The sequence below is a fragment of the Salmo salar genome, chromosome ssa16 (assembly GCF_905237065.1).
Source record: "Salmo salar chromosome ssa16, Ssal_v3.1, whole genome shotgun sequence".
Lineage (NCBI taxonomy): Eukaryota > Metazoa > Chordata > Actinopteri > Salmoniformes > Salmonidae > Salmo > Salmo salar.
The window spans coordinates 45,238,890-45,250,310 of record NC_059457.1 but is presented as its reverse complement, the minus strand read 5'-3'; the positions used below and the strand labels follow the sequence as shown (position 1 = coordinate 45,250,310).

The following is an 11,421-nucleotide window of genomic DNA, read 5'->3' as shown; positions in this document are numbered from 1 at the left end:
GATGGCAGAGGAGTATAGAGTGCAATGATGTGTCCTATAAAAATCAATGGTGGCAAATCTGATGGCCGAATGGTAAAGAACATCTAGTCGCTCGAGTGCACAATTACCTGCCGACCTATAAATTACGTCTCCGTAATCTAGCATGGGTATGAGGGTCATCAATCAGGGTTAGTTTGGCAGCTGGGTTGAAAGAGCAGCGATTGATGGAGGAAACCAAATCTAGATTTAATTTTAGCCTGCAGTTTTGATATGTGCTGAGAGAAGGACAGTGTACCGTCTAGCCATAATCCCAAATACTTGTATGAAGTGACTACCTAACGTGTTGGGCAGTAAAGAAAGCTTTGTTGTAGAGCGTTTAACACAAAATCCGGGGATGGGCTCGCTGAGTATAAAACTGTCATATAAATGGATGTGAGAGCTTCCTACCACCTGAGCTGGGTTGGGGTCAATTCTAATTGATATGCCTATACAACTCATGAACTCAAACACTTTTCTTTAGGGGTATTTCAATTGGCTTTTTAAAAAATGTTATTGGCTTTTTCTTTGCAACTCTGCCTAGAAGGCCAGCATCCCGGAGTCGCCTCTTCACTGTTGACATTGAGGCTGGTGTTTTGCGGGTACTATTTAATGAAGCTGCCAGCTGAGGACTTGTGAGGCATCTGTTTCTCAAACTTGACACTCTAATGTACTTGCCCTCTTGCTCAGTTGTGCACCGGGGCCTCCCACTCTTCTTTCAATTCTGGTTAGAGACAGTTAGCAATGTTCTGTGAAGGGAGTAGTACACAGACATCTTCAGTTTCTTGGCAATTTCTCGCATGGAATAGCCTTCATTTTTCAGAACAAGAATAGACTGACGAGTTTCAGAAGAAAGTTATTTGTTTCTGGCCGTTTTGAGCCTGTAATCAAACCCACACATGCTGATGCTCCAGCTACTCAACTAGTCTAAAGAAGGCCAGTTGTATTGCTTCTTTAATCAGAACAACAGTTTTCAGCTGTGCTAACATAAAGGGTTTTCTAATGATCAATTAGACTTTTAAAATGATAAACTTTAATTAGCTAACACAACGTGCCATTGGAACACAGGAGTGATGGTTGCTGATAATGGGCCTCTGTACGCCTATGTAGATATTCCATAAAAAAATCAGCCGTTTCCAGCTACAATAGTCATTTACAACATTAACAATGTCTATACTGTATGTCTGATCAATATGATGTTATTTTAATGGACACATTTAAAAAAAAAAATAATAATTAAACAGGACATTTCTAAGTGACCCCAAACTTTTGAATGGTAGTGTATGTTATGGTTCACTCTTGGTTTTTCGTATCTCCACTGTGGAATGTCCATGTTGATCCTCTTGGTTGTCTTGGTCCTCATGATCCATCCACCTGTCTTCTTTGTTAGTCAGGCCTGACCCCTTCGTCCCGTCGTTTCTTCCTGTAATCTAATTTATTATGACTGAAGATGCAGAATTTTCTGCCAGGCCCCTTCTAATAGTCGTTAAAACTTTGACCACACGCCCTCTAGACGGACTACATGCCCTCTATCAAATCAAAACTGGAATTTTTCCTCAAAACAAAGGTAAAAGTATGCTAGACATTTATAGAATAAATCATATCTTGTTTGATGATTCTGTGACAAACGGTGAATTAGTTATTGATGTTTACATTTTTTAAATGGCTTTTGGCTAATGTCTGTTGAATGTCCGAATGTGTGAATATAAAACCAACTTTACCTCGGTATTTTGCAGACTTTTTAGTGGAGTTGATAAAAATGAGCTTGAAGGACAACCATCAAACCCAATCAACTGCAAGAAAACACTTTGCCGCCTTTGGTGAGGGGGGCGGGGTTTAGTGTGTTGAGAAGCTGTGACGTTGGCTACTTGTTCTAACGTGACTGTCCGCGGATGCTAGTAGCTGCACCAGTGTTTGCTTTTGTTGGACGAAGACAAAAATTGCTAGCTAGCCAGGACACCGTCAATTTGTTTTGATTTTGTTTCCAGGTCCGTTTTGGCCTATTATTAATCACAGGAGTATCGGTAAAGCAGGTACGTTTCCCAATGTGTTTAGTGTCCAATATTTCCATTCGTTCGCAGATTAACGTTAGTTAGATAGTAACGTCAGCTAGCTATGTGCCATGCGGTCCAGAAAACCGGCCTAGTAGTAGTAGTAGTAACTAGCTAGCGAACGCTACTACCGAAGACTGTTTAGAATATCTGTGCTACAAAATACCTCATTCATGGTATAACTTGACCGATTCAAGGCATGGTTTCTAAACGTTATTCTGCTAGATAATGTTAGCTAGCTATCTGCGTAAGTATATAACGTTATGCTATTACCAAAGATAGCTTCGTAGCTAACGTTAGCTTGCTAGCCATTTGGCTAGCGAGTTCATTTAGTCCTTGCGTTGTCCAAAGTTGTCACGCCCACGCTGCTAGTGCTTGCTAGCTAGTAAGCTAACATTAGCTTGTAATAGCCAGCTAGATAGTTAACGACGTTACCACATTGCTTCACTTAGCTACCGAACGTTAACGTTAGTTAATTAGCTACAATAGTTCATTATGTTTTGGTCCTCTTTGCAATTTGACCATTTATCGAGCTAACTCGAGAACCCAAAGGGGGCCGTTTGAATTTGAGTATCATCGAGCCAAGAGGGCAAGAGACCCGTCCTTGACCGAACACATTCCAAATGAATGACACTGGTTCAATAAATTCAGTTAAACCTAGTCATCAAGCCCTTTGCGTCGTGTTCAGTAGGACACGACAAAGGCAACCAAATCATGAACTTGCTTTTGTGTTCAGGTAACTAAGGTAACCCCCCCATATTTTCAGAATTTACATCTGTGAAGCATCAACATGGCAGTCAGAAGGGGACACATCAGATACCTCAAAGTGAGTTGCTCTATTAAGTGTTTTGAAGTCATTTCGTAGTTGGCTATATTGTGTGCTGTTGCTCGGATGGTTTGGCCTCAATTGTATTAATGTGAAATGGACACAAAATAACTGGGGTGGGGGGGGGATCTGTTTAATGGTTTCAGGTGTTCTGTTGTCTGCAGCAGAGGATTGTGAATTAACCAGTGTTTACTCTTGCAGGTGTGTGAGGTACAGAGTTGTCAGGGTGACAATAGGGAGTCACAACAGCATGTCAGTAAGGGTTCAATTAACATGAAGGTAAATCCACAGATTAACTTTGGCTTTATTTTGAAAAGCATTCTGTTTTGCATGTCTGTTCTTTTGAGACATGATCAGCATTCTCTAAGAACAGAACCAGTTAACTGTCATCTTTCATAAAGTTCTAGATGTCTTTATAACAGCGTACTTACACCCATCCCATTCTCCTGAAATTATAGCAAGAAGCTTATGATAATGGTTACGACGAACACATGGAAGATGAGCCCAAAGATGCCAAAACCAACCTTATTGTCAATTACCTGCCCCAGAACATGAGTCAGGACGAGTTGCGGAGTCTCTTCAGCAGCATCGGCGAGGTGGAGTCTGCCAAACTCATCCGCGATAAAGTGGCAGGTAATCCCTATCACAAAAACCAGAGTGAGTCCAAACCCTTTTCTTTTGACCTCGGTTCACTTACTTTGAGGAGAAACAATGCCCCGGCCTTCTCAGTGTTTGTCTGCACATGTGTTCTTTTGTTTTTCACTACAAAAGTCTGTGACATCAACTATTTTTGTTTGACTTTACCAAGATTTTCTGTCTCGATTACTAATCTGTAAAATCAATGCGGTATTTGCTGGTTACCGCAATTGTCTTTTACTTTGTATATAACTCATGTGTACCTCCTCAATTCTTATGAAAATGTATTTAGATGCTAAGAGTATTTTTGTGTGTTGCAGACTCGCTGATTAGTGTTGGATCAGAGATTGACTTTTTTTCTTTGGGATTTTGTTCAACTCCTGTTTTTCTGTGCTATACATCTTGTTAAATCTGTTCTTTAAACTTTACTTTAGTGTCTTTTTTTTAAATGGTGGTCTTTGGGAATTATATTCATGGTCTTTGCAGATGTTTTCTTATTTCATTGGGAATTATGGCTGCTCCATGTCATTAGATCTGGTGATTACAACATATGTAGACCCAATCTCAAAATGCATTTCTTTGTGGACCATATATAATGGAATTTTATGTAGTTTTCTCTTGTCTTTTTTAGTTTCACATTTTTTTTATATTTATTGGAGACAGAAGAATTGTTTTCCTTCAATTTAGTGTTCTTTTTGTTTGCTAGAATGCCAACGTTTTAATATTGTTAGTTTAAGAAGAAAGATATTTTCATTTAGACTTTTCAATGTGGATCAGCTTTTCTTTTTTTTCTTGGGCCATATTTAGCAGAAAATGTTTTCCTTTGCAAATGTTTTTGCCAAAATGCATGCATTGTACCGATATCTCCCGTGGAAGACTGGTATCCAATCTGTAGAAATGGACAAACTTTTGTTATTTTATTTTGTTGTTTTTCCTTTTTTTTCTCTAGGCCACAGTTTAGGGTACGGATTTGTTAACTATGTTAACGCTAGTGATGCAGAAAGGGCTATCAATACCCTCAATGGGCTGAGACTACAGTCTAAAACTATCAAGGTAACGTGCAATAAGGTGTTTTTGTTTTCATGTTTCAACTGATGTGATATGTTCCTCAAGTAGTCCCTGGGCAGTTGAGGGCGAGCCCTCCTGCAAAGTGTCTATTTGCAAAAGGATATGAAGGTATTTGGGTAACATGTTTACTTAAACAATCATGTAAATAACTTTTTTTGTTCTATAATTTATCGTTTTTGGCGATATTGGTTTAAGCAATTTGCCTGTGCGGGTAACCTGACATGGTTTTATTTTCGGCACATATTTATACTGAAGCGTATATTCATCTTGTTCAGACTACGTTTGTTTTTTTATATAACACTACTGGTTATTGCTTGAGTGTGACGTTGTGCCGAATCAAAGCCCTGCATAATTTCGCAATTACATCTATTTTCCTTTTATAGCTTTTTAACTTTTTAAAACAACCCTAATATTAAGTAAAAGGTCTTTCTTTTATTACTTAAATAGCTGCTGAGCAATGTGACTGAATTATCAGAAAATGAATCTTTTTTGTACTTTTATTTTGCTTGAAAATTTCAATGCGAGATATTTGGGCATTTTGAATCTTTTTATTATTTTATTTTTCAAATGTGTGTAATTGTCAAATTGATTCCAAAGTATTTAATTTTTTTAAATAATAGTTTTTCCTTTAAATTGCACTCAGAATGGAAACTGACCTGCCGTCTCCTCATCAGGTGTCCTTTGCCAGGCCGAGCTCTGACGGTATTAAGGATGCCAATCTTTACATTAGTGGGCTGCCCAAGACCATGACACAGAAAGACGTGGAGGATATGTTCACACGCTATGGCCGCATCATCAACTCACGTGTCTTGGTGGATCAGGCCTCTGGTAGGTAGGCAGGCGCAGCCTGAATGAGAAATATTTGTGTATAATCAATTAAATGAGCACCAAGGATATCACTCGGCTAGACTTTACCCCTCTCCAAATCCTAACAATTTGGGTGTACATTTTCAACAGACTTCAAATCAGTGTCTAATAGCGTCTTCAGCCTATTCCATTAATGACTTCTCCATTTCATCCCCTTGCTTCTCAGGCCTGTCCAGGGGTGTGGCCTTTATCCGCTTTGACAAACGGGCCGAGGCGGAGGACGCTATCAAAGACCTGAACGGGCAGAAACCCCCGGGTGCCTCGGAGCCTATCACAGTGAAGTTTGCTGCCAGCCCCAACCAGGCCAAGAACTCCCAGCTCATCAACCAGCTCTACCACAACCAGGGCCGGCGCTTTGGAGGTCCAGTACACCACCAGGCCCAGAGATTCAGGTATGGTTGACTGCTCTACACACACAATCCATGTCAGTGACCGGTAGTGCTGAGCGCTTCAACTTTTTATTTTCTTCTTTTGGTTATTAAACGACCGACGTTAGTTCAATTACTTGAATTTCATGTGGTTTTTGTGAGCCCAACTCTGTTTTTCTAGAGAAATCAGTAACTGTTGGGTGCTGTGCTAGGCTGAGCAAATATTCAACCTAGTTCAGTGCAGAAATGTGGTAATTAACCAGATTGACCATAATCCGTTGCACCTGTTTTTTCGGCACAGGCAGAGATGGATGCACTTTTCCGTCTTCTACATTAGATGCACACGGTACCGCATAGACTGCGATAGAAAATAATGTACACAACGACAAGAGGGACAGTTTGTGAAATTAAGCCATACCATCTTTGAAGAATTAGTCAAATTATTTCGTCAGACAGCTCTGCGGTTAGCCTAACTAAAGGGGATTTCTGGGGAGTACAGAGAATGTTTGGCTGATACTGTGTGAGCTGAGATGGTGACTTTAAGGAAAGATGAATAATAGTAATCAAATAAACTAAGTGATGTACACAACTGAAATATTACTTTTTTGGGGGGGGGGGGCAATTTCCTATTCTATTGAAGTCTAGGCTACCCAATGTAGACCTGACAGACAATGGAATATTTTAAATGTTTTGGTAATTCAATGTTCACTATTTTGGTCATTTCCATTAAAAAGCTAACGTTTTGATTTTATAATTCAATTAACGTTTCCAAAAATGTTAAATAATTGAACCAACCTAGAAAAACACTAATCCCTCAGCACTAGTGCCCGGTTGTTAAACAAGGGTATTTTGTGATCCTGGGGAGTCAAGACTAGAATCCCAAAGACTTACACCCCTGAATTGTTTATTTTTATAGTCTCTTTTAGTACTTCCTTGGACAACAGCCATATGTTTTTGGGTTATTTTTCGGGCATCTATGGTGTTGCATTTGAAGAACCCTCATTCTGTGCCACTGGCAGGTTCTCTCCAATGAGTGTGGACCACATGAGCGGCATGTCTACGGTTAGCGCTCAGGGGAACTCCACTGCTGGATGGTGTATCTTCATCTACAACCTGGGCCAGGACGCTGACGAAGGCATCCTGTGGCAGATGTTCGGGCCGTTCGGAGCCGTCACCAACGTCAAGGTCATCCGAGACTTCAACACCAACAAGTGCAAAGGCTTCGGCTTCGTCACCATGACCAACTACGAGGAGGCCGCCATGGCCATCGCCAGCCTCAACGGTTACCGCATTGGAGACAAGATCCTGCAGGTTTCCTTCAAAACCAGCAAGGGGGGTCACAAGTAAACTGAAAAGGGTGAAGGGGTGCTTGTTTTCCATTCTTACTGGGGTGGGTTAAACAATATATTGGGAAGGCTACACATTTGTTCTTGGAAGGAGATCTCCTTGGTTCTTGTAACTTAATTTCTATGCTAACTGTCACTTAGATCTTTATCTTAGCCAGTAGAAAAGTAGACTTCTTGCTGTGACAAAAAATAACCTGTTCCATAGTATTTTTTAAAATATTTTTTGCTGGGGGTGTTCTGAAGTGTACAGGAAGTTTGTTGACCAATTCTTGAATGTTTTAATGATCTGTGGGTTATGTTGGTCTACTTCAAGTGTGCCACATACATGGTTGAGGGTGACGATGCAAATTCCTGCCATGTTTAATGCTCTGCTTACTACATGCTTGCCATTTCTCAATTTTTTTTAACATAGCACCGATCATGATAAAATGGCTTAAAGCTAGGCCTTGATTCCCAATAGGCCCAAGTCTCTACACTCCTGTTCTAAGAAAGTGTCATTTTGAACATGCACAAGTCCTGTTCTAAATCTACAGACTATTAGATAAAGCATGCCCTTCTAGATGTGGAAGTGGCCATGTGCTGGCAATGCATTTCAGTACAAAATAGATTGCTGTGTAATTTGGGATCTAAGAGAAAAAGGACTGATAAATGTGTTTTCCCCATTCCTCTATTTATACATGCCCTCAGACATTAAACCATAAAATCTGAATTGTGATACAAACTAAAGGGAAGATTTAAATGATTCAGTTGGTCAGAAGATAATATTCTGTGAACTGTAATTTTGATAAATACAGTCATATGCTTTTCTATTTTCAAGTGATCTTTTCTTTTATTGAAACTGCCTTTCAATGTCAACTTGTTTTCCATGATTGTTTGATTTACTTTAGCCATTAAACTGTATTTGGTGGAAATTTTTGGTTTGTTCCAGTTTTTTAATAAAAGTTGAAATTCGCTTTTAGTTTGGTTCATTGTATTTGAAAGTTACCGTTTCATTAACATGACTAAATACCATTCCAACTTGTCTCTGAATGTCTCCATAATTAGCTTCATTTGTTTTTTTATGCATGATTTATTTGAATTTGAAGGCCCTGCCTGGGCATATCCTGCATAGTTAAATTTAACCAAAGCAAGTTACTGAAGGAGGTCTATGTATGGGGTTACTTGCTTACTTACCATTGTTCTCATGAGGCCAAATGTTGGGCTCCTGGAAAGGGGCTCACAGTTTAGAGGGATGCCCTCGCCTGCCCAAGCTTTGCAGACCCATGCGTGGCCAGTGGGTTTGACACACTTCTTGAAAGAGCTGTGGTGTAGTGCACTGACCCGATGAACAAAACAGGTAGGAGACAGACTAAAAAAAATACACTGCTCAAAAAAATAAAGGGAACACTTAAACAACACAATGTAACTCCAAGTCAATCACACTTCTGTGAAATCAAACTGTCCACTTAGGAAGCAACACTGATTGACTATACATTTCACATGCTGTTGTGCAAATGGAATAGACAACAGGTGGAAATTATAGGCAATTAGCAAGACACCCCCAATAAAGGAGTGGTTCTGCAGGTGGGGACCACAGACCACTTCTCAGTTCCTATGTTTCCTGGCTGATGTTTTGGTCACTTTTGAATGCTGGCGGTGCTTTCACTCTAGTGGTAGCATGAGACGGAGTCTACAACCCACACAAGTGGCTCAGGTAGTGCAGCTCATCCAGGATGGCACATCAATGCGAGCTGTCGCAAGAAGGTTTGCTGTGTCTGTCAGCGTAGTGTCCAGAGCATGGAGGCGCTACCAGGAGACAGGCCAGTACATCAGGAGACGTGGAGGAGGCCGTAGGAGGGCAACAACCCAGCAGCAGGACCGCTACCTCCGCCTTTGTGCAAGGAGGAGCAGGAGAAGCACTGCCAGAGCCCTGCAAAATGACCTCCAGCAGGCCACAAATGTGCATGTGTCTGCTCAAACGGTCAGAAACAGACTCCATGAGGGTGGTATGAGGGCCCGACGTCCACAGGTGGGGGTTGTGCTTACAGCCCAACACCGTGCAGGACGTTTGGCATTTGCCAGAGAACACCAAGATTGGCAAATTCGCCACTGGCGCCCTGTGCTCTTCACAGATGAAAGCAGGTTCACACTGAGCACGTGACAGACGTGACAGAGTCTGGAGACGCCGTGGAGAACGTTCTGCTGCCTGCAACATCCTCCAGCATGACCGGTTTGGTGGTGTGTCAGTCGTGGGGTGGCATTTCTTTGGGGGGCCGCACAGCCCTCCATGTACTCGCCAGAGGTAGCCTGACTGCCATTAGGTTCCGAGATGAGATCCTCAGACCCCTTGTGAGACCATATGCTGGTGCTGTTGGCCCTGGGTTCCTCCTAATGCAAGACAATGCTAGACCTCATGTGGCTGGAGTGTGTCAGCAGTTCCTGCAAGAGGAAGGCATTGATGCTATGGATTGGCCCGCCCGTTCCCCAGACCTGAATCCAATTGAGCACATCTGGGACATCATGTCTCGCTCCATCCACCAATGCCACGTTGCACCACAGACTGTCCAGGAGTTGGCGGATGCTTTAGTCCAGGTCTGGGAGGAGATCCCTCAGGAGACCATCCGCCACCTCATCAGGAGCATGCCCAGGCGTTGTAGGGAGGTCATACAGGCACGTGGAGGCCACACACACTACTGAGCCTCATTTCGACTTGTTTTAAGGACATTACATCAAAGTTGGATCAGCCTGTAGTGTGGTTTTCCAGTTTAATTTTGAGTGTGACTCCAAATCCAGACCGCCATGGGTTGATAAATTGGATTTCCATTGATTATTTTTGTGTGATTTTGTTGTCAGCACATTCAACTATGTAAAGAAAAAAGTATTTAATAAGATTTTTTCTTTCATTCAGATCTAGGATGTGTTGTTTAAGTGTTCCCTTTATTTTTTTGAGCAGTATATATAACTTTTATTCCATTTTCTGACACCTGGAATGGCAGGTATCGGTTTATGGTGAAAACGATGACCACTATTCTTGGACACTAAACACGTCAGTAAATATTGTTGCAGATAAAAATCTGAACATTGTTCACTTGATGTTGATACATAATGGGGTACTTGCTACTTTCTATTTTGATGTTTAGTGTGGTATATCTGAAGAGCTCAACATACAAGATTAGTTCAGTGTTTGGCCACAAGGGGGTGTAATAATAGCGTTAATCTAACGTGTGTGCAGTGAGAACTTGAACCTGCATTTCATACAGCCTTATACCCAAGATGGTCGAGTTGTGGAAAAACCTGATTAGGCAATCCTCTTCCAAGGGCTCACACGCAAATATATTAAAACATTGAGAATTCATATTTTTTGTTATTCTATTGAGCGGAATAGTATTGGCAGCATAGTACCACTGCCAAATCACTGTACATTAAAAGTTCAAATGCATATTTTCCAAAGGTCAAAAGTTTATTTTCCACATCTCAACATGTTTGCCAACTGTAATAAACAGCCTGTTGTGTATAAATGCTTGCGTGGAATTGTTAAATCCCTGATTATAATGCAATCTGTTTTTTAAAATGGGGCATAACAATGGATTCCAGGAGATTTTCTTGTTAATTTGACCTAAATAGCATCTGGGAGTTTCAAAGTCCATTTACAGCTTTATCTACAGTAAGGCTTGTGTGTGATTAGAGCACAGTACGCCTATTATAATGCCTACTAGGTCATGGTTTCACAAACTCAGTCCTGGGGTCAGTTTAGTTTTTTGCCCTAGCACTGCACAGCTGATTCAAATAACCAACTCAACAAGATTGTATTATTTGCATAAGCTGTGTTGTGTTAGGGTAAACACCAAAACGTATACCCGGGGGGGCAGGACACCTTGTACTAGGTCACAAAGTTTTAGCCTGCCAGGTATACAAATGGCTTGCCTATTCTAGCATTCCAGTGTTTGTTGTTGGTGTTACAGAGGGTTTGAATTGGGGGCTGCTGTTGAGTCCCACCCTTCCGGAAACAGCTGTACACATGGCCTGAGAATCATTATGTAAAAAGAATTATGTGCTGAACTCTTTCCCTTTCTTGCCAGTGTGACCTAATTTTGCCACCAGCAGTGTTTGATTTGGACTGAAATAGGTTGCGGTACTCATTTTGGGTGCTGGTACCGTTTATATTGGTGCAGGAGTTCCACAATACTTTTGAGCTAATTATTCTATAAGAGGAACAGGAGCTGAAGCAGTTGATAATTTTTCATTTGTTTTACTGTTACCCGCGT

At 41.2% G+C, this 11,421-nt stretch overlaps 1 protein-coding gene across 3 annotated transcripts; it reads left to right on the top strand.

Moving 5' to 3' along the window:
* Nucleotides 1-1,855: 1,855 nt before the first annotated feature.
* On the top strand, nucleotides 1,856-8,129 carry LOC106574070 (ELAV-like protein 1). 3 transcript variants are annotated; one of them, XM_014149608.2, is made up of 8 exons: nucleotides 1,856-2,048; nucleotides 2,833-2,892; nucleotides 3,094-3,171; nucleotides 3,351-3,525; nucleotides 4,478-4,581; nucleotides 5,271-5,424; nucleotides 5,630-5,855; nucleotides 6,851-8,129. In XM_014149608.2, exons 2-8 carry the CDS (start codon nucleotides 2,857-2,859, stop codon nucleotides 7,176-7,178), a joined length of 1,101 nt encoding a protein of 366 aa, XP_014005083.1. In that variant the 5' UTR covers nucleotides 1,856-2,048; nucleotides 2,833-2,856; the 3' UTR covers nucleotides 7,179-8,129. The 3 variants fall into 3 exon arrangements, with proteins under 3 accessions (XP_014005083.1, XP_014005082.1, XP_045553274.1); XM_014149607.2 differs by having other exon boundaries at nucleotides 3,351-3,549; XM_045697318.1 differs by lacking the exons at nucleotides 1,856-2,048; nucleotides 2,833-2,892; nucleotides 4,478-4,581.
* The last annotated feature ends 3,292 nt before the right edge of the window (nucleotides 8,130-11,421 follow it).

What these genes read in the sequence shown, in the direction of transcription:
- LOC106574070 (XM_014149607.2), top strand. Translation starts at nt 2,857, where the DNA reads ATGGCAGTCAGAAGGGGACACATCAGATACCTCAAA. An exon ending in GACACATCAGATACCTCAAA is followed by an intron (nt 2,893 to 3,093) that starts GTGAGTTGCTCT and finishes TTACTCTTGCAG; the next exon opens with GTGTGTGAGGTACAGAGTTG. An exon ending in TCCCTATCACAAAAACCAGA is followed by an intron (nt 3,550 to 4,477) that starts GTGAGTCCAAAC and finishes TTTTTTCTCTAG; the next exon opens with GCCACAGTTTAGGGTACGGA.